A 23,445-nucleotide genomic window follows, 5' to 3' on the forward strand; every position below is an offset into this window, starting at 1 on the left:
TAAGCAGAAATCATAATGTAATTAGAAAATATTTTTAACTGAATGATAATAAAAACAATATATAAAACTTGAGGGATAGAGTTAAAGCAAAGCTTAGCAGGAAATGTATGGCCTTAAAGGTATATATCAGAAAAGAAAAAACACTGAAACATATTGTGGTAAGCATTTATATTAAGGAACTGACAAACAGTAAAATATATCCAAATGAAGTAGAAGGAAGGAAATGATAGAGGGGAAATTACTAAAATAGAATATGAATGTGAATTAAGAGAACAATAATATCAAAAGTTCTTTGAAAATACTAATAAAATTGATAAAGCTTCGGAGAGGCTTATCAAGAAAAAAAGAGACAATACAAACAATACATATAAAGAATGACAAAAGGGATATCACTGGAGATGCTCTAGCCATTAAAAAAGATAATATGAACAAGTAGAAAAACAGAGCTTACAAAATTGACTCAAGAAGAAACAGAAAACCATTAAAGAAATTGAGTCAGTAATCAAAAATCTCACAAAGTAAATTCAAGTCCCAGATGACTTCATTGGTAACCTCTAACTGAAAAGTCAAGGAAAATATTATTCTAATTTTACACAAACATTTCGGAGAATAAAAATAAGAGGGAACACTTTCTATATTAGTTTCCTGGGGCTGCCATAACAAGTGAGCACAAACTGGGTGGCTTAATACAATAGAAGTTTATTCTCTCAGAGTTCCAGAGGCTAAAAGTTCAAAATCAAGATATCTGCAAGGCCATTCTTTCTCCAAAGCCTCTAGGGAAGAATCCTTCCTTGCCTCTTCTAGCTTCTGTGGTTGCTGGCAATCCTTGGCATTCCTTGGCTTGTTGCTGCATTATCCCTATCTCTGCCTCTGTCTTCCTGTGGCTTTCTCCTCTGTGTCCAAATTTCCCTGATCTTATATAGACCCACACTGATCCAGTATGACCTCTTCTTTGCCTGATTATATCTGCAAAGACCCTATTTCCAAATAAGATCACATTCACAGGTTCTGGGTGGACACCGTTCTATCCAGTACACTTCCCAACTCATTTTGTGAGGCTAGCATAACCTTGATAACAAAACCTGTCACAGACAGTATGAAAAATTGAAGGCCAATTTTATTTGTAAACCTAGATATAAAACTCTGAAACAGTATATAATAAAACTGAATCTAACGATATATAAAAAGCATGATATATCACTTTCATCCCAGAAATACCAGCTTCTTTAAACATGAGAAATCAATGTAATTCATCCTATTAAAAGATTAAAGGAGGAAAATCATGTGATTATTTCAAGAGATTCAGAAAAAAAAACACTTGGTAATGTTTAGCATGCATTAAAGATTAAAATTCTTAGTAAACTAAATATAGAAAGAAAATGTCTTCATCAGGCAAAATGTATCTATTTTTAAAAACCTACAGCAAACATCAAACAAAATGGTAAATTGAATGGTTTCCTTTTCAGAAAGAAATAAGACAAGGCTGGCTGCTATCACCACTTGTATTTGACATTATATTCTAGGCCCTGGCCAGCCTAGAAAAAGAAATAAAAGGTATAAGGATTGGGAAGGAAGAAACAGAACCATCATTATTCAAAGGAATGAGTGTTTGTAAAAAATAAATCTATCAGAAAATTATTAGAATTAATAATAGAATTTAGGAATTTTGCTGGATGTAAAATCAGTATCCAAAAATTAATTGCATTTCTATGTGCCAGAGATAAACAGTTAAAAAGTGAAATCACTACACTCTTGTCTGTGCCTTGGTTTCTATAAAATTGGGATGATCATACTAACCTTTTGCTGCAAGTAGAAGAATGTAGTATAACATTTAAGAATGTGAGCTGTATAGGCAAACTGCCTGAGCTCAAATCCTTATTCAACCAGTTACAGAATCATATGTCTGAACTAGTCACTTAACATCTCAAAGCCTTAAACTTAAACCTGTAAAATGGAAATTGTTAATAGACTATTTAACTTAGGTGTTAAGAAAATTAAATGAGACAATATATGAAACTACTTAGCCCAGTGCCTGATGTATAGTATTTATCCAACAAATGTTAATTGCTTCTGTTACTTGAAAAATTAGTTTAACCTAAAGTTACAGGAATAATAGATGTGACATTCAGACTGAAGTTCACCTTGTTTCTCTAGAACCAAAAGGAATCTAAAAAAATAAAAATAAATAATAACAGTAGAGTGTGAAATATGATGGATTGGTGAGAAAAAAAGCATAATCCCTGGATGGATGCTAGATGAGGAGCAGGTAGCAAAAAAAAAAAAAAAGAAAAGAAAAGAAAGGCTGAACATGAAATAATTAATTTAACTTTTTAACTTGTACCAGGCTTAATATTTTCAAAGAACATATAATGCTATAGGGGAAAAGCTCACTACTATGTAAAATGTTATGTGAAAAAAGGAAAATATAAAAAATGACTTTACAGAGTGTTCTCAATATTGTTAAAAATATATATTATAGTAAACATTCATTTAATTGTCACATCAGTCATAAGATAGGTATTGAAACAAAATGGTTAAATAATTTACTCAAGGTCACAAAGCAATTTACATACATGCATTGGGAAAAAACTAAAAATTCACCAAAATATTACATTGTTATCTCTGTGTGGTGATATTTGGAGTAATATTTTTGTCCTTTATAATTTTGTGTTTTTTTTCAAAATTTCTATAATGCATATTATTTTTATAATTAGGAAAAGCAGTAAATGTTGTTACTTTTATTGATCACAAAAAAGTCTATCACAGAAATGTAATTCTAAGCTGATTTATTAACATATAACTCACAAATATGTCTTCATTTTACCCTGAGGTTTTATATTGTAATGACTGATGCTCTTAACAAAGATATGGGTCTAAATTGCTGTGAATAGAGTTGGTGAGCAGTATCATGCAAAAAATGGGAATGGCTGACTCAATCTTAGAATCTTTGCTTCCCTTTTCTGAGCTTTCAAATTTTTCTAAAAATAGAGTTACTACTATCATATGGAAAGACAGATTTTAGATTACAGGACTTCTGATAAAGATTTGAGGATTTTCTCTCATATCTTTCTACATTTTCCAGGCTACTTGTTCCTTTACTGTGTCTGCAACCAAAGGATAAAGAGTTTCATGGGTCCAAAGAGGTCTGAGATTCCTTAAGTGTAATCCGGTAACTTATTGTTCTATAGCAAAGCCCAAGTCTTCTTCAACTCTCTTTTTTCCTTGTCTTTGTGTTCTTAGGTGCTGATATCCGTGGCTTCAGTGCTGATAGAACCTTTGACTTGACATTGGGAAGTGTAGTAGATGAAGTACAGAGAAACAAGAAGCCTGTGGTGGCAGCTATCCAAAGGGTGGCTTTAGGAGGGGGACTGGAGCTGGCCCTGGGCTGTCACTATAGGATTGCCCATGCAGAGGTAACAGAGGGGATCCATATGGGATTTGATGTAGGGAGCTTTTCTTTAGAGCAAGCTCTAAATGTAGTCATAGCATCAGAGGTGATCATTTCGAATGGTTAGCTTACTGTTTCACAACTCTTAGGTTTTTCTAGCACTGGTGTTCAGCTGTTATGTACGAGTACAGTGTTAGTCTTTGTTGAAATGTTGAAATATGTCCATTCTAGTTGATAAAGAGTTACTACCCTGAGCCTGTGACTGTCCCATCACTTCCCCTAACCCTAGCCTTTGGACCTTCCATAACCCACTAGCTAAAGGGGAACTCCTGTACAGGACCCCCAGGACCTTGCTCTAGTACTATGGCCCACATCAGATTTCATTGAGCCATGCTCATGCAATATGAGGTATTAATATTTTGACTATCACCCCTGAGTGTACATACTTATCTAAATTTTTGTTTCCTATCTCAAACATTTCAGTTTTGTGGTCTCATAATTTTTAGTACCTAAGAAGACAAGCTCCTATTGGAAACTGTGCACAACTAGTAAATCCATTTATTTCTGGAAATAGATTTAATTTGGGTTATTAGACATATAGATTGAGGTTTGTGATACCAGTCTTATAATAGTAATATTTTTATAAGTAATATATTTTTCTAATAATAAAGATAATATTCATCATTGTAATAGACTATAAAATACAGGAAAGTATAAAGATGTAAAACTGAAGTCACCATCAACTCACTGTTCAGAAATAACCACTATTGACATTTTTTTCTTCCTTGTCTTTTTCCTGTGTAATTTTTTTCTTACATTTTTTTTTCTTTGCAATCTTTTTTTTAAATTACATTTGGAATTTTATTGTATTTTACTTGTACTCTATTTTTATACTAATACCATATCTAAATTATTATTAAATATTCTTTATCCATTCTACCAATCTCTACCGTTTACATTTAACATAATTACTGATAAGGAAGGACTTTTGCCATTTTGCTATTTGTTTTCTACGTCTTATACTTTTTCATTCCTCAATTCCTCCATTAATGCTTTTGTTTGTATTAAATGGATAAGTTCTAGTACCCTTTTAATTCTCTTATTGTTTCTTTCACTGTATATTTTTGAGTTATTTTCTTAGTGGTGGTTGCCCTGGGGATTAACATCTTAATTTCTGACAAGCTAGTTCTGATTAATACCAACTTAATTTCAATAGTATGTAAAAAATTTGCTCCCATATAGTTCTGTTACACAGCCCCTTTATGCTGTTACTGTCTGTCACAAATTATATCATTAAACATTGCATGCACATCAACATAAATATATCATTATTGCTAAATGTAGTGTTCTTTTAAATCAGGTAAGAAAAAAGAGGAATTGCAAACAAAAAATTACATTAATACTGTCTTTTATATTTACCTGTGTAGTTACCCTTTAACAGTGTTCTTTATTCCTTCATGTGGATTTGAATTACTGTCTAGTGTCTTTTCATTTCATCCTGAAGGATTTCTTGTAGGGCAGATCTGCTAGCAACAAATTCAATTTTTATTTATCTGAAAATGTCTTAATTTGCCTATATTTTTTAAAATAAATATTTATTTATTTATTTATTTTGGGCTGTGTTGGGTCTTCGTTGCTGCATGTGGGCTTTCTCTAGTTGCGGTGAGTGGGGGCTACTCTTCACTGTGGTGCGCAAGCTTCTCATTGTGGTGGCTTCTCTTGTTGTGGAGCGTGGACTCTAGGCTTGCGGGTGTCAGTAGTTGTGGCTCACGGGCTCTAGAGTGTAGGCTCAGTAGTTGTGGTGCATGGGCTTAATTGCTCCACGGCATGTGGGATCTTCCCGGACCAGGGCTCGAACCTGTATCCCTTGCATTGGCAGGCAGATTCTTAACAACTGTGCCACCAGGGAAGTCCCAATTTGCCTTCATTTTTAAAGACTAGTTTTACTGGATGTAGAATTCTTGGTTGACAGTACTTTTCTTTCAGTACTTTGAATGTGTCATCCCACTGGCACTGGTCTCCCTGGTTTCTTTTCTTTTTTTTTAAATTAATTAATTACTTTATTTATTTTTGGCTGTGTTGGGTCTTCGTTGCTGCGTGCAGGCTTTCTCTAGTTGCGGTGAGTGGGGTCTACTCTTCCTTGCGGTGCGCAGACTTCTTATTGTGGTGGCTTCTCTTGTTGCAGAGCATGGGCTCTAGGTGCATGGGGTTCAGTAGCTGTGGCATGTGGGCTCAGTAGTCGTGGCTAGCGGGCTCTAGAGTGCAGACTCAGTAGTTATGGCACATGGGCTTTGTTGCTCCGTGGCATGTGGGATCTTCCTGGACCAGGGCTCGAACCCGTGTCCCCTGCATTGAGAGGTGGATTCTTAACCATTGTGCCACGAGGGAAGCCCTCTCCATGGTTTCTGATGAGAAATTTGCTGTCAATCTTATTGGAAATATTCCTTAAAAATATCATTTTAAATGGTTGCATAATTTTTCATCTTATAGATTTATCATAATTTATTTAACCATTTTCCTATGTTTTTTAAATTTTTTATAAAACTTATAAATAAAGACACATATCCTAAGTGTTCCTTTTTCTGTGTTCCTAATACCATGACCTTCTGCACACTGAGTGCAGATCTAAGTTATAAGCAACAGTAAGTCAGGGGATAGGGATGACCACTGGTGGGAAAAATGGTGATCAACTGACAGGAAAGCCTCATGTGAGAGAGGCTCAAACATTCCAGATATTTTGGAGCTGTTGGCATCACGATTTGGGTAAATGGCAGTCTGTATTTAAGTACCGTCCTCCTCCCATCCTTATACCTGGAAAATGACTAACAGAGCTTTGGCCACTTTTAAGGCCAAGAGAGGCATGTGATTAAGGTCTCAAGCTCACCCTCTCATCTGGACTGAGGTTGCTGCCTGACTTTCTTCCTCCATTCCTTTCTTCCTCCCTTCCTTCCTTTCTTTTTTTTCTTCCTTCCTTCCTTCCTTTCTTTTCTTTCTTTTTCTTTCTTTCTCTTCTTTCTTTCTTTCTTTCTCTTTTTATAATAGCTTCATTGAGATATAATTCATATACCATATAATTCACTCATTTAAAGTGTACAGTCCAGCAATATATTAGTATATTCACAGAGTTATGCAATCATTACCACAGTTGATTTTAGGATATTTCATCACCCTCAAAGAAACCTCACACCTTTTAGGAGTAACCCATCATTTCCCTCTCCCCCAGTCCTAGCAATTACTAATCTACTTTCTGTCTGTATGGATTTGCCTATTCTAGACACTTCATGTGAATGAAAACATACAATATGTTGTCTTTTGTGTCTGTTTTTTCCACTTAACATTATGTTTTCAAGGTTCACCTGTGTTGTAACATGTCACTAGTATTTTATTCCTTTCCATGGCTGAATATTTCTTTTTATGGATATACCACATTTTCTTTTTTTTTTACCAGTTAAGTTTAATTTTATTTTTTTCTGCTTTATAACAAATTTAAGCAGTTATACATATACATATGTTCCCATATCCCCTCCCTTTTGCGTCTCCCTCCCACCCTCCCTATCCCAACCCTCCAGGCGGTCACAAAGCACCGAGCTGATCTCCCTGTGCTATGCGGCTGCTTCCCACTAGCTATCTACCTTACGTTTGGTAGTGTATATATGTCCATGCCGCTCTTTTGCTTTGTCACAGCTTACCCTTCCCCCTCCCCATATCTTCAAGTCCATTCTCTAGTAGGTCTGTGTCTTTATTCCTGTCTTACCCCTATGTTCTTCATGACATTTTTTTTCTTAAATTCCATATATATGTGTTAGCATACAGTATTTGTCTTTCTCTTTCTGACTTACTTCACTCTGTATGACAGACTCTAGGTCCATCCACCTCTTTACAAATAGCTCAATTTCGTTTCTTTTTATGGCTGAGTAATATTCCATTGTATATATGTGCCACATCTTCTTTATCCATTCATCCGATGATGGACACTTAGGTTGTTTCCATCTCTGGGCTATTGTAAATAGGGCTGCTATGAACATTTTGGAACATGATTCTTTTTATTTTATTTTATTTTTTTATTAGTTTCTGCTTTATAACAAAGTGAATCAGTCATACATATACATCTGTTCCCACATCCCTTCCCTTATGCATCTCCCTCCCTCCCACCCTCCCCATCCCACCCCTCCAGGCGGTCACAAAGCACCGAGCTGATCTCCCTGTGCTATGCGGCTGCTTCCCACTATCTATCTACCTTACGTTTGGTAGTGTATATATGTCCATGCCTCTCTTTCGCTTTGTCACAGCTTACCCTTCCCCCTCCCCATATCCTCAAGTCCATTCTCAAGTAGGTCTGTGTCTTTATTCCCGTTTTACCCCTAGGTTCTTCATGACATTTTTTTTTAATTCCATATATATGTGTTAGAATACAGTATTTGTCTTTCTCTTTCTGACTTACTTCACTCTGTATGACAGACTCTAGGTCTATCCACCTCATTACAAATAGCTCAGTTTCGTTTCTTTTTATGGCTGAGTAATATTCCATTGTATATATGTGCCACATCTTCTTTATCCATTCATCCGATGATGGACACTTAGGTTGTTTCCAGCTCTGGGCTATTGTGAATAGAGCTGCAATGAACGTTTTGGTACATGTTTCTTTTTGAATTATGGTTTTCTCAGGGTATATGCCTAGTAGTGGGATTGCTGGGTCATATGGTAGTTCTATTTGTAGTTTCTTAAGGAACCTCCATACTGTTCTCCATAGTGGCTGTACCAATTCACATTCCCACCAGCAGTGCAAGAGTGTTCCCTTTTCTCCACACCCTCTCCAGCATTTATTGTTTCTAGATTTCTTGATGATGGCCATTCTGACTGGTGTGAGATGATATCTCACTGTAGTTTTGATTTGCATTTCTCTAATGATTAATGATGTTGAGCATTCTTTCATGTGTTTGTTGGCAGTCTGTATATCTTCTTTGGAGAAATGCCTATTTAAGTCTTCTGCCCATTTTTGGATTGGGTTGTTTGTATTTTTGCTATTGAGCTGCATGAGCTGTTTATAAATTTTGGAGATTAATCCTTTGTCAGTTGCTTCATTTGCAAATATTTTCTCCCATTCTGAGGGTTGTCTTCTGGTCTTGTTCATGGTTTCCTTTGCTGTGCAAAAGCTTTTAAGTTTCATTAGGTCCCATGTGTTTATTTTTGTCTTTATTTCCATTTCTCTAGGAGATGGGTCAAGAAGGATCTTGCTGTGATTTATGTCATAGAGTGTTCTGCTTATGTTTTCCTCTAAGAGTTTGATAGTGTCTGGCCTTACATTTAGGTCTTTAGTCCATTTTGAGCTTATTTTTGTGTATGGTGTTAGAGAGTGATCTAATCTCAAACTTTTACATGTCCCTGTCCAGTTTTCCCAGCACCACTTATTGAAGAGACTGTCCTTTCTCCACTGTACATTCCTGCCTCCTTTATCAAAGATAAGGTGACCATATGTGCGTGGGTTTATCTCTGAGCTTTCTATCCTGTTCCATTGATCTATCTTTCTGTTTTTGTGCCAGTACCATACTGTCTTGATTACTGTAGCTTTGTAGTATAGTCTGAAGTCAGGGAGCCTGATTCCTCCAGCTCCATTTTTCGTTCTCAGCGTTGCTTTGGCTATTCGGGGTCTTTTGTGTTTCCATACAAATTGTGAAATTTTTTGTTCTAGTTCTGTGAAAAATGCCAGTGGTAGTTTGATAGGGATTGCATTGAATCTGTAGATTGCTTTGGGTAGTAGAGTCATTTTCACAATATTGATTCTTCCAATCCAAGAACATGGTACATCTCTCCATCTATTTGTATCATCTTTAATTTCTTTCATCAGTGTCTTATAATTTTCTGCATACAGGTCTTTTGTCTCCTTAGGTAGGTTTATTCCTAGATGTTTTATTCTTTTTGTTGCAATGGTAAATGGGAGTGTTTCCTTGATTTCACTTTCAGATTTTTCATCATTAGTATATAGGAATGCAAGAGATTTCTGTGCATTAATTTTGTATCCTGCAACTTTACCAAATTCATTGATTAGCTCCAGTAGTTTTCTGGTAGCATCTTTAGGATCCTCTATGTATGGTATCATGTCATCTGCAAACAGTGACAGCTTTACTTCTTCTTTTCCAATTTGGATTCCTTTTATTTTCTTTTCTTCTCTGATTGCTGTGGCTAAAACTTCCAAAACTACGTTGAATAATAGTGGTGAGAGTGGGCAACCTTGTCTTGTTCCTGATCTTAGTGGAAATGGTTTCAGTTTTTCACCATTGAGGACGATGCTGGCTGTGGGTTTGTCATATATGGCCTTTATTATGTTGAGGAAAGTTCCCTCTATGCCTACTTTCTGCAGGGTTTTTATCATAAATGGGTGTTGAATTTTGTCGGAAGCTTTCTCTGCATCTATTGAGATGATCATATGGTTTTTCTCCTTCAGTTTGTTAATATGGTGTATCACGTTGATTGATTTGCATATATTGAAGAATCCTTGCATTCCTGGAATAAACCCCACTTGTTCATGGTGTATGATCCTTTTAATGTGCTGTTGGATTCTGTTTGCTAGTATTTTGTTGAGGATTTTTGCATCTATGTTCATCAGTGATATTGGCCTGTAGTTTTCTTTCTTTGTGACATCCTTGTCTGGTTTTGGTATCAAGGTGATGGTGGCCTCGTAGAATGAGTTTGGGAGTGTTCCTCCCTCTGCTATATTTTGGAAGAGTTTGAGAAGGATAGGTGTTAGCTCTTCTCTAAATGCTTGATAGAATTCGCCTGTGAAGCCATCTGGTCCTGGGCCTTTGTTTGTTGGAAGATTTTTTATCACAGTTTCAATTTCAGTGCTTGTGATTGGTCTGTTCATATTTTCTATTTCTTCCTGATTCAGTCTTGGCAGGTTGTGCATTTCTAAGAATTTGTCCATTTCTTCCAGGTTGTCCATTTTATTGGCATAGAGTTGCTTGTAGTAATCTCTCATGATCTTTTGTATTTCTGCAGTGTCAGTTGTTACTTCTCCTTTTTCATTTCTAATTCTATTGATTTGAGTCTTCTCCCTTTTTTTCTTGATGAGTCTGGCTAATGGTTTATCAATTTTGTTTATCTTCTCAAAGAACCAGCTTTTAGTTTTATTGATCTTTGCTATCATTTCCTTCATTTCTTTTTCATTTATTTCTGATCTGATTTTTATGATTTCTTTCCTTCTGCTAACTTTGGGATGTTTTTGTTCTTCTTTCTCTAATTGCTTTAGGTGCAAGGTTAGGTTGTTTATTCGAGATGTTTCCTGTTTCGTAAGGTAGGATTGTATTGCTATAAACTTCCCTCTTAGAACTGCTTTTGCTGCATCCCATAGGTTTTGGGTCGTCGTGTCTCCCTTGTCATTTGTTTCTAGGTATTTTTTGATTTCCTCTTTGATTTCTTCAGTGATCACTTCGTTATTAAGTAGTGTATTGTTTAGCCTCCATGTGTTTGTATTTTTTACAGATGTTTTCCTGTAATTGATATCTAGTCTCATAGCATTGTGGTCGGAAAAGATACTTGATACAATTTCAATTTTCTTAAATTTACCAAGGCTTGATTTGTGACCCAAAATATCTCTATCCTGGAGAATGTTCCATGAGCACTTGAGAAAAATGTGTATTCTGTTGTTTTTGGATGGAATGTCCTATAAATATCAATTAAGTCCATCTTGTTTAATGTATCATTTAAAGCTTGTGTTTCCTTATTTATTTTCATTTTGGATGATCTGTCCATTGGTGAAAGTGGGGTGTTAAAGTCCCCTACTATGATTGTGTTACTGTTGATTTCTCCTTTTATGGCTGTTAGTATTTGCCTTATGTATTGAGGTGCTCCTATGTTGGGTGCATGAATATTTACAATTGTTATATCTTCTTCTTGGATCGATCCCTTCATCATTATGTAGTGTCCTTCTTTGTCTCTTCTAGTAGTCTTTATTTTAAAGTCTATTTTGTCTGATATGAGAATTGCTACTCCAGCTTTCTTTTGGTTTCCATTTGCATGGAATATCTTTTTCCATCCCTTTACTTTCAGTCTGTATGTGTCTCTAGGTCTGAAGTGGGTCTCTTGTAGACAGCATATATATGGGTCTTGTTTTTGTATCCATTCAGCCAATCTGTGTCTTTTGGTGGGAGCATTTAGTCCATTTACATTTAAGGTAATTATTGATATGTATGTTCCTATTCCCATTTTCTTAATTGTTTTGGGTTCGTTATTGTAGGTCTTTTCCTTCTCTTGTGTTTCTTGCCTAGAGAAGTTCCTTTAGCATTTGTTGTAAAGCTGGTTTGGTGGTGCTGAACTCTCTCAGCTTTTTCTTGTCTGTAAAGGTTTTAATTTCTCCATCAAATCTGAATGAGATCCTTGCTGGGTAGAGTAATCTTGGTTGCAGGTTTTTCTCCTTCATCACTTTAATTATGTCCTGCCACTCCCTTCTGGCTTGTAGAGTTTCTGCTGAGAGATCAGCTGTTATCCTGATGGGGATTCCCTTGTGTGTTATTTGTTGTTTTTGCCTTGCTGCTTTTAATGTGATTTCTCTGTGTTTAATTTTTGACAGTTTGATTAATATGTGTCTTGGCATATTTCTCCTTGGATTTATTCTGTATGGGACTCTCTGTGCCTCCTGGACTTGATTAACTATTTCCTTTCCCATATTAGGGAAGTTTTCAACCATAATCTCTTCAAATATTTTCTCAGTCCCTTTCTTTTTCTCTTCTTCTTCTGGAACCCCTATAATTCGAATGTTGGTGTGTTTAATGTTGTCCCAGAGGTCTCTGAGACTGTCCTCTGTTCTTTTCATTCTTTTTTCTTTATTTTGCTCTGCAGCAGTTATTTCCACTATTTTATCTCCCACCTCACTTATCCGTTCTTCTGCCTCAGTTATTCTGCTATTGATCCCATCTAGAGTATTTTTCATTTCATTTCTTGTGTTTTTAATCGATGCTTGATTCATCTTTAGTTCTTCTAGGTCCTTGTTAACTGTTTCTTGCATTTTGTCTATTCTATTTCCAAGATTTTGGATCTTGGAAATAGAATCTTGGATCATCTTTACTATCATTATTCTGAATTCTTTTTCAGATAGACTGCCTATTACCTCTTCATTTGTTAGGTCTGGTGGGTTTTTATCTTGCTCCTTCTCCTGCTGTGTGTTTTTCTGTCTTCTCATTTTGCTTATGTTACTGTGTTTGGGGTCTCCTTTTTGCAGGCTGCAGGTTCGTAGTTCCCGTTGTTTTTGGTGTCTGTCCCCAGTGGCTAAGGTTGGTTTAGTGGGTTGTGTAGGCTTCCTGGTGGAGGGGACTAGTGCCTGTGTTCTGGTGGATGGGGCTGGATCTTGTCTTTCTTTTGGGCAGGTCCACGTCTGGTGGTGTGTTTTGGGGTGTCTGCGGACTTTTTATGATTTTAGGCAGCCTCTCTGCTAATGGGTGGGGTTGTGTTCCTGTCTTGCTAGTTGTTTGGCATAGGGTGTCCAGCACTGTAGCTTGCTGGTCGTTGAGTGAAGCTGGGTGTTCGTGTTGAGATGGAGATCTCTGGAAGATTTTCGCCGTTTAATATTATGTGTAGCTGGGAGGTCTCTTGTGGACCAGTGTCCTGAAGTTGGCTCTCCCACCTCAGAGGCACAGCACTGACTCCTGGCTCCTCAATTTGGGATGATTTGTTGTCTATTCATGTATTCCACAGATGCAGGGTACATCAAGTTGATTGTGGAGCTTTAATCCGCTGCTTCTGAGGCTGCTGGGAGAGATTTCCCTTTCTCTTCTTTGTTCTCACAGCTCCCGGGTCTCAGCTTTGGATTTGGACCCGCCTCTGCGTGTAGGTCGCCGGAGGGCGTCTGTTCTTCGCTCAGACAGGACAGGCTTAAAAGAGCAGCCTCTTCGGGTACTCTGGCTCACTCAGGCCGGGGGGGAGGGAGGGTCACGGAGTGCGGGGCGAGCCTGCAGCGGCAGAGGCCGGTGTGACGTTGCAGCAGCCCGAGGCGCACCGTGCGTTCTCCCAGGGAAGCCTTCCCTGGATCCCGGGACCCCGGCAATGACGGGCTGCACAGGCTCCCGGAAGGGCGGCGTGGACAGTGACCTGCGCTCGCACACAGGCCTCTTGGCGGCGGCAGCAGCAGCCCCAGCGTCCCACGCCCGTCTCTGGGGTCCGCGTTTTTAGCCCGGCTCGTGCCCATCTCTGGAGCTCCTTTAAGCAGCGCTCTTAATCCCCTCTCCTCGCGCACCAGGAAACCAAGAGGGAAGAAAAAGTCTCTTGCCTCTTCGGCTGCTCCAGAGTTTTCCCGGACTCCCTCCCGGCTAGCTGTGGTGCATTAGCCCCCTTCAGGCTGAGTTCTCGCCGCCAGGCCCAGTCCTCTCCCTGCGCTCCGACCGAAGCCCGAGCCTCAGCTTCCAGCGCCGCCCGCCCCAGCAGGCGAGCAGAGAAGCCTCTCGGGCTGGTGAGTGCCGGTCGGCACCGATCCTCTGTGCGGGAATCTCTCCGTTTTGCCCTACCCAGGTACGTGGGGAGTTTCTTGCCTTTTGGGAGGTCTGAGGTCTTCTGGCAGCGTTCAGTAGGTGTTCTGTAGGAGTTGTTACACGTGTAGCTGTATTTCTGGTGTATCTGTGGGGACGAAGGTGATCTCCGCGTCTTACTCTTCCGCCATCTTCCCCGGAGGTCCCCACCACATTTTCTTTATTCATTCATTACTTGATGGACATTTGGATTGTTTCTTCTTTCTTGGATTTATGAACAATGATGCTATGAAAATTTTTGCACAAGTGTTTTTTGTGGGCATGTTTTCATTTCTTTTGGGTATATATAGAGGAGTGGAATTGCTGGGTCGTACGGTAACTCTATGGTTAACCTCTGAGAAACTGCCAAATTGTTTTCCAAAGTGACTGCATCATTTTAAATTCCCACCAGCAATGTATGAGGGTTTTGTATACTCCATATACTCTCTAAAACTTGTTATTGTCTGTCTTTATTATAGCCATCATAGTGGGTATGAAGTGGTATCTTGTAGTTTTGATTTGCATTTCCCTGATGGCTAATGATATTGAGCATCTTTTCAGGTGCTTATTGGCCACTTGTATCTTTTTGGAGTAATGTCTATCCAGATGCTTTGCCCATTTGAATTGGATCATTTGTCTTTTTATTATTGAGTTGTAAAAGTTCTTTATATATTCCACATATATTATTAGCAAATTTTTTTCCCATTCTGTGAATTGTCTTTTTAATTTCTTGACTGCTTGGCTCTTTCAGGGCTCCATAAAACTGTTTCTGGAGACTATTATTTGTGTTGGCTGAGACAGGTCATAATAGGGTCAGAGAAGAATTATGTAAGAAGCTGGGGATGTGTTTCAACATGAAGACTTAGGGATGACACAGCTCTATTTATGCTATTAGTTAAAGGAGAGGGTGTGCACTAATTTCCTCTGTAGAAACTCTCACTGAATTCTATGCAGCAATGTTTTTGAGGGTGTGAGAAACCCAGGGGAATGCTTTCCTTGACTCTGAATATATAATCTCATTCTAATGACCTTTATGCCTTCAATCTTCGATAGGCTCAAGTTGGCTTCCCAGAAGTCACACTAGGAATCCTTCCTGGTGCAAGAGGAACCCAGCTTCTCCCCAGACTTATTGGAGTTCCTGCTGCACTTGACTTAATTACCTCAGGTCAGTACTAACCCTGCGAATGGCTGTCTAGTTCAATGTGAGGAACTGGACTAGGATTTAGAAACATTCTGGCTTGACCATTCCCTACCCATGTAATTTTAAGAGGATCTTTAACTTCTTTGATGTCAATTTTCTCATCTTTAAACGTAAAGAATGCCTTTTCTGAGAGCTTCTCAAAAGTTACCATGAAGAGCAAATGTGAGTGCCTTCTAAATGAAGGTATATACAAAGCCCTAATCACATTTAAGTGTCTACTCGTAGACACATGTCTACATTCGAAAGGGACCTTGCAAGTGTGATTAAATTAAGGATCTCAAGATGGGAGATTATTCTAGATTGTCTAGGTAGGCCCAATTTATCACAAGCATCATTAGAAGAGGAAGGCAGGAGGGGTAGAAGATGATACACAGCTGACTTTGAAGACGGAGGAAGAGAAGAAGAAATGTAGGCAGCCTCTAGAGGCTAGAAAAGCCCAGGAACAGATTCTCTCTCAGAGCCTCCAGAAGGAGCACAATTCTGCTGACCTATTTTAGATTTCTGACTCCTAAACTAAGGTAATAAATGTGTGCTGTTTTAAGATGCAATGTTTGTGGTAATCTGTATAGGAAACTAATACAGTAGCCATTAATAATGATGATATTAAGACTCTTGCTTCTGGAAAACATTTTTTTTCTAAGAAGGGATGCTAAAAAATTGTTACCGAAAGTTGAAGATTCCCTACTGATGTTAATGAAGAAAAATACCAGCTCTATAGGCACTGCCCCATAGGAAATTAATAAGTAAATAAATTTAGATTAAATTAATAAATAGCTAACCTTTTCTGATCTTCTGAAAACCATAAGAGAGATAATTCTGGAAAGTGGAACAATTACAACAACCACTGCTTCTCCACAATTCCCTTAAAATGCCACCTGAAAACAACTGAATCTTTAGCAGTAACCACAAAACACACGCTTGGGCACAATGCAGTTCATTCCCTGATGTTCTCTGTCCAATCAAATGATGAAAACTACAGTACCCTGATGTTCCTTCTGCTGTTATTTTCTAGGTCCTGTCTTTCTTTTTCACTGAACAGCATAGAAAGCCTCTTCTCTATTCTCACAGAGCTTTGTCTCAGCCCCATAGTTACTTTATGATCTTTCCCAGGACAGGGATGCCCTCAGACTCTAGTCTTTGATGAGGTACCTCTTGCCACCTAGGGTACTGGGGAAGAAGTTGCGAATGGCATCTTTATCCTGCCAGTCTTTCAGATTTAGTTAGGTCCATGTGGGTTTTCTCTATACTCGAACAAGATGTTAAGGGTGAGTTTTAATACCCAGGGCTCCCAGTCAGCAATAATAAATATCAGCAAATATTATTTCATGACTAAGACAAACAAACACACCAAAAAAATAAAACCCTATGAAAATATTCTGTGTCATTAGAAAAATGAAACATAAATGTGAGTCTGTTGAAACAGATTAAAGGCAACAAAAATCTTAGAAAACTCACAATATTCTAAATTAGAAAAGAAAATATTTTATTTATTAAATAAGAACACCCTGTTTAAAATCAAAACATTAGGCAAAATAACTTTTGAAGCAATAAAAAAAAGATGCAATAGAACAGACTACTGAATCAGCAACATAGAGGATAGAGACACGTTTATAGAATTCAGAAGAATTTCTAAAAAAAATACAGAAAATGTAAATGAAGGCAGCAGACATGAGAGGTCTATAATCGAGGCCTCTGCTATGAATAATAAAAGCTCCCAGAGCACAAAGCGAAAAGGGGAGAAACAATAACCATAGGAAAAAATAGAAGAATCTCTTCAGATACATAAAAGAATCAGAGATTGTATTTTAGTAAGCACCTAATTTTCCTGGAAAAACTGATGAGATGTCAATGCTTTGTATTTTGATAAAGATTTTAAATTTCCAGGAAATCGACTCCTGCAAGCTTCCAAAGGATAAAAACAAAACACAACAAAAGGTTACTCTTGAAACAGCTAAAATCACTCCAGCCACAAATAAATTCTCAACGTATGGAACATTTGTATACTAAGATGCTATACAGTCTTAAATGTGGTCTAAATCAGGAGTTCTTAAAGTGCGGCCCAGGAACTCCTAGGTGTACCTAAGACTATTGTGTATGGGCGGGGGGCAAGGAGTGGGGGATCCATGGAGTCAGAACTATTTTCATAATAATAAGACATTGCTTGCCTTTTCCACTCTCATTCGCTCACAAATATACAGTGGAATTTTCCAGAGGTTATTGTATGCCATGTGGTATCAAAACAGATTGAATGCAGAAGCAGAAATGAGAATACAACTGTCTTCTATTAAGCCAGACATTAAAGAAATTTGCAAAAATATAAAACAACACTCTTCTCACTAAATTTTTAAAATTTTGAAAATAGAGTTATTTTGCATAAAAATTTATTTAATATGTGATAGGTTTATCATGGTTATTTTAAAGTGATTTAATAAAGATACATTTTTAAAGTTCTCAGTTATAATTTCTAATATAGTAAATATTAATAGAAATAACCCATATAAAAAAAAGCTCTTTGGGGTATTCCATAATTTTTAAGAGTGCAAAGGAGTGTCAAGACTAAAAAATTTGAGAACTGCTAATCAATACACTTATTTTTTAAAATAAATTCATTTATTTTATTTTATTTATTTTTGGCTGCATTGGGTCTTCGTTGCTGTGTGCAGGATTTTCTCTAGTTGCAGCAAGCGGGAGCTACTCTTAGTTGTGGTGTGTGGGTTTCTCATTACAGTGGCTTCTCTTGTTGCAGAGCACAGGCTCTAGGCGCGCAGGCTCAGTAGTTGTGGCTCACGGGCTCAGTAGTAGTGGCCCTCGGGCTCTAGAGCACAGGCTCAGTAGTTATGGCACAGGGGCTTAGTTCCTCTGTGGCATGTGGGATCTTCCTGGGCCAGGGCTCGAACCCTTGTCCCCTGCATTGGCAGGCGGATTCTTATCCACTGCACCACCAGGGAAGCCCCAATACACTTATGTTTTGACACAGAAACCACAATACAAAACTGTGCACACATGGTCCAAATTAGAAAATAATGAGTCTATATTATGACTAATATATAATTACTAGTGTAAGATTTATACAGTTACTAATATATAATTTAGACTAAAGTCTAAAATGGCTTTTTCCCCCTTTAAATGGGGAGATGTTATAAATTCTTTAGAGCATGAAAAGGGAGTTAAAAACTAAATTTCTTGTCTTCAATAAATTAGATTAGAAATTGCTTTAATTTACAGTGGTATGATAAGTACACTTTTAAGAACGTGAACTATTTTAAGTACCTAATGCAGAATTCATAAGAGGATGCTTACAATCAACCCAACATACTACAGAAATTCAAAGCATGTGAGAGGGTTCATTCTGCAAAAGACAAAATACAAAGGAAGCAAAGCAGCATAAAATATAGGGGGAAATCATAATAGTGTGAAATGAGTCTGTAAATTCTAAGGTTTATAGAAATTAAAGCATGTGGGGGAATATTGAGGAATTGTGTGTTCCTGCTTTCAGTATTAAGCCTGAAAGGCAAGAATATCTTGGAGGAAATCAGGAAGGAATCTGGCTTCTTTGACAAAAAGAAATAAAGTGAACTAGGATTCACCTTTTTCAAAGCACTGCTGCTTATAGAAATATCACTATTTTTAACATGATGAAGAAAAGAGGTAAAAATCGTAAGAATATGATAGATTTTGATTTGCATAGAGGTCACAGTCAATTAGAAGAAAGCTAACATTGGAAACATACACCTATCTTTTTACTTTATTTTATTTTTTAACATCTTTGTTGCACATCTATCTTTTTAAGTAGTCTGTACAATTTTAAGGGGACTTTAAAATGCCATCTGGAAAGGGTTTCATGTAGAAATTTTTTCCTAAAGCTTGGAAAAGAAGCCACAAAGAAAATTGGAAAGAATTGAGATTACCTGGCTTGAAGAAGTCTCAACTTCAGTTGCCCCAGTCTCTTTATAGTAGATCTAGGCAGGGCTTTTATTAGATTGGACAGTGGTTATTGTCTACACTCAGAGCAGCACAAGAAAGAGCAAGTTTAAATCTCAGCATGAGGATTTGGGTTGGATATACAGAGCTGTGTCTTCAGGTCCTTGAAACAGAATAAAAGTACCTGAAATTTCATTGACTCCGTAAGAACAGTAGTGGTCCTTCCAACTTTTGTGAAATCCAGGTCAGAAGAAAACATTACAGCTAACGGAAGTTTCAGTTCATCCTGTGGACATCTCATGTTTCCCCTGCTCAGTTGCCCCAAAGATCCTTTTAGTACCCAGGTTTTCATATTCCATTCCGTGTCCGTTTGGGCCCCTTAACCTAGAGAGTCTGATTCACTCACCCCTCACTCAAGTGATTTTGTACAGAGGAGACTTCACCCTTGAAGCCACTTGCCCACCCCCCACTGCCCTCCTCACCCCAGGCAGAGAACTGGAAGCCTGTTTTCAAAGGCATTTCCAGAAAACTGCCCAAATATTGCTGTTACAGAGTGACCCCTGCCCCAAATCATTGAATTGTCTATCTGATCAAGAAAAGCCATTGGTAGCTCTCCGAAGCACTAATAAGAACTGGGAATGGAGGGTTTGTCTCAGAGATGGCATCCACCAACACTCTGTAAGAGCAGCAAAGACCATGGAGTTGTTGCCAGCAAGACTGACGTGGTGATTGCTCTTCAGAAGCCCAGATGGTGCTGGTAAACAAGCAAGCAATGTGTCGCTGTCTCTCTCCTGACCCTGTGGTGAAGGAAGCTTATATCCCTTAACCTCTTGCTTCAGAGTGTGCAGATCAAATTACATATTTATGCCTGCTGGAGAACGTGGGAGTAATGCAAACCCTCATCAAACTTCTGTAACCTCCTAGAGCTCCCAGTCTATACCAGAGGCTGCCAGTGTCACTAGTGGATGGTAGATGCTCCTGGCCCCACCGCCACCAGACACTAGATGTCACCACCTGTGAAGTGAGATTTACGCTGTTGCTGTTCCTTAGTGTTACTCACTCCAGCTAAAAACCCTCAACTGAGCACTCAGTTTGCCAAGCTTGGGATCATGGGACACACCCTAGCGCCAGGTCTGAAGGAACAATTGCTGATTATCTCTGTTTCCTTTTTAGCTTCCTTTTTAGCCCCAAAGCTCACACATTAGCAATTCCACAAACTAAGGGAGGGTCGAGATGCTGGGTAGCCAAAAAATGGCAGAGGTCCACCCCACTTTTCCTGTGAAATTTTGATTATAACTTATGTGATATCAACTTAATAATTCTTTTCCCCTGTCTATCCAACTATATTTGTGTTTGAGGACTCAGTTCGTAATCAGTGGCAGCCCTTGGTGTATGCTAGTATAAGAACAGATAATACTGCTATTGCTGTGCTGCTACTATTTTTTATCTCTATTATCATCAAACAATAAATCCTCATTATTATATAGAGATTTATAGTTCATAGAGTGCTTCTAATAGAGATTTATAGAGTAGAAGGGAAATGTATTATTTTCACTTAATACTCAGAATTACCAAGGTAAGCATAATTATTGCCATTTACCAACGAAGAAATTGTGGTCCTCGTACAGTTCACACAAATAGTGCAAGGTTAGAGCTGGAACTTGAATCCAAAATTTCTGATTACCTCTGCAGTAATCTTTCCACTGTAACAGTCAGCGTGGTGCTTGTTTGTTTTTTTTTTTTTTTTTTTTTTTTGCGGTACGCGGGCCTCTCACTGTTGTGGCCTCTCCCGTTGCGGAGCACAGGCTCCGAATGCGCAGGCCCAGCGGCCATGGCTCACGGGCCCAGCCGCTCCGCGGCATATGGGATCCTCCCAGACCGGGGCACGAACCCGTGTCCCCCGCATCGGCAGGCGGACTCCCAACCACTGCGCCACCAGGGAGGCCCGGTGCTTGTTTATTTAGTAACAGATGTTTATACCCAGGACAAGTGAATTTTCCTACTAGAGAGAGTGATGTTTTTGGTTTAATCTCACATTGTTCTTTGATTTGTTTTATTTTGTTTTCTTTTAGGAAGACATATTTCGGCAAATGAAGCTCTTAAGCTGGGTATTCTAGATAAAATTGTGAACTCAGATCCGGTTGAAGAAGCAATCAAATTTGCCCAGAGAGTTTCAGGTAAAGAAGATAATAATAAAACTAGCACAAATTGGAAACAAGTTAAATGTCCATCTTAATAAGGAACTCCTTAAATATTTTATGGTACATCCAAATAGAATATGATACAGTTTTTTTTTAACTGGAGTATAATTACTTTACAATGTTGTGTTAGTTTCTGCTGTACAATGAAGTGAATCAGCTATATGTATACCTATATCTCCTCCCTCTTGGACCTCCCTCCCTGCCCCCCACCACCCCACCCATCTAGGTCGTCACAGAGCACCTAGCTGAGCTTCCTGTGCTTTATAGCATGTTCCCACTAGCTATCTATTTTATGCATGGTAGTGTATATATGTCAATCCTAATCTCCCAATACATCCCACCCTCTCCTTCCCTTTCTGTGTCCACATGTCCATTCTCTACATCTACGTCTCTATTCCTTCCCTGCAAATAGGTTCATCTGTACCATTTTTCTAGATTCCACATACATGCGTTAGTATACGATATTTGTTTTTCTCTTTCTGGCTTACTTCACTCTGTATGACAAGACTCCACATCTCTACAAATGACCCAGTTTCGTTCCTTTTTATGGCTGAGTAATATTCCATTGTATATGTGTACAACATCTTCTTTATCCATTCATCTGTCGTTGGACATTTAGGTTGTTTCCATGTCCTGGCTATTGTAAATAGTGCTGCAATGAACATTTGGTAACATGTGTCCTTTTGAATTATGGTTTTCTCAGGGTTTATGTCCAAGAGTGGGATTGCTGGGTCATATGGTGGTTCTATTTTTAGTTTTTTAAGGAACCTCCATACTGGAGGTTGATACAGTGGCTGTATCAATTTACATTCCCACCAACAGTGCAAAAGGGTTCCCTTTTCTCCACACCCTCTCCAGCATTTATTGTTTGTAGATTTTTTGATGATGGCCATTCTGACTGGTGTGAGGTAATACCTTATTATAGTTTTGATTTGCATTTCTCTAATAATTAGTGAAGTTGAGCATCTTTGCATGTACCTCTTGGCCATCTGCATGTTTTCTTTAGTGAAATGTCTATTTAGGTCTTCTGCCCATTTTTTAATCGGGTCGTTTTTTTGATATTGAGCTCCATGACCTATTTGTATATTTTGGAGATTAGTCATTTGTCCATTGCTTCATTTGCAAATACAGTTTTAAAATGAATGAGAAACTCTATGTATTGACATGGTATGAAGGCCATGATGTATTGTATGGTTAAATGAAAAAAGCATCATTGTGTACAGTGGTTCAACATTTGTGTAACAAGAAGGGGGATGGGCTTGAATGTTTATAAGGGAGAGTGTATATATGTAACTGTCTTTGTATAGGATACTTCTGTAACTATTCACAAGAGAGGATTGATGGTTGCCTCTGGGAATGGGGCTGACCAGCCAGCAGAAGCAGTTAAAAGTAGATGTCCCTTTTTATTCTTCTGTACCTTTTGTATTTTTATTGAATGAGTGTATCTTCTATTAAGAAACATAACTAAAATTTAAGAAAAACCAAGCAAACAAACATTTCAGCCATTAGAAGACAGGCTCTATAATTTACCACAATGAAGCCATGGTTCTGTCTCAGTGAGCTACGTTTTCTCTCTCTCACTGGTTTCTCACTTTATGGACTCATGACATTCCTTTAAGAGTTCTTTGGAGTGGCATTCCTAGATTTCTTTTTTTAAAAAAAATGTTTCTTTTTGATTTATGGAGGTTGGCAGCAAGGTGGAGAGGGTTAAAGAGCATCAGAAAAAATAATTGGGAGGAATGTTGGGCTATAGGCAGAGTGTTCATCTCCCTCGGTTGGTGGTAGGTAATGGCTAGGTGTCATTCAAAGGCTTCTTTTGAAAAGTCATTCTTTTGTCCACCCTGGCAGGGACCAAATACTTCCCTGAAATAATCTTTCTTTTTGTGGCTCTAACCAGTTACTGTTTCATTTCAATAGCAAAAGCTTGAACTGGAAAGGCCAGGAACTGTAAGGAGAAAATACTGGTGACTCTAAAGAGAGTTAGCAAGGCTTTGCCCAAAGGAGAATGAGTTTCCTGCTGTCTTTCTCTGCTTTCCAGATAATCTTCACCACAGTTTCATCACTGGTTTCATTGTGCCTCCTGGAAGCACTTATTGTTTTGTTGGAAGTCATTTGGCCCACAGCAAAGGCTATTTGCATTTGTAGGTCCCTAAATGTTTTTTGGTTTGGGGCTTAAGAGAGACCCATGTCTATAATTTACACCTGTAGTTTTAGTTTGTAAAGGCCCTGATTTTGACAGAA

At 38.2% G+C, this 23,445-nt stretch overlaps 1 protein-coding gene across 3 annotated transcripts in view; it reads left to right on the top strand.

Moving 5' to 3' along the window:
• Positions 1-23,445, top strand: part of EHHADH (enoyl-CoA hydratase and 3-hydroxyacyl CoA dehydrogenase) — a 55,487-nt gene that overhangs the window by 6,543 nt on the left and 25,499 nt on the right. The window contains exons 3-5 of one of the 3 annotated variants that reach the window (XM_082625296.1): positions 3,241-3,413; positions 14,935-15,046; positions 21,076-21,180. In XM_082625296.1, coding sequence (XP_082481422.1) covers positions 3,241-3,413; positions 14,935-15,046; positions 21,076-21,180 — 390 coding nt within the window. The remainder of the gene's footprint in view (positions 1-3,240; positions 3,414-14,934; positions 15,047-21,075; positions 21,181-23,445) is intronic. The other 2 variants (XM_082625298.1, XM_082625297.1) reach the window with 2 other exon arrangements.

This window comes from Mesoplodon mirus (genome assembly GCF_964341445.2).
Source record: "Mesoplodon mirus genome assembly, chromosome: 6".
Lineage (NCBI taxonomy): Eukaryota > Metazoa > Chordata > Mammalia > Artiodactyla > Ziphiidae > Mesoplodon > Mesoplodon mirus.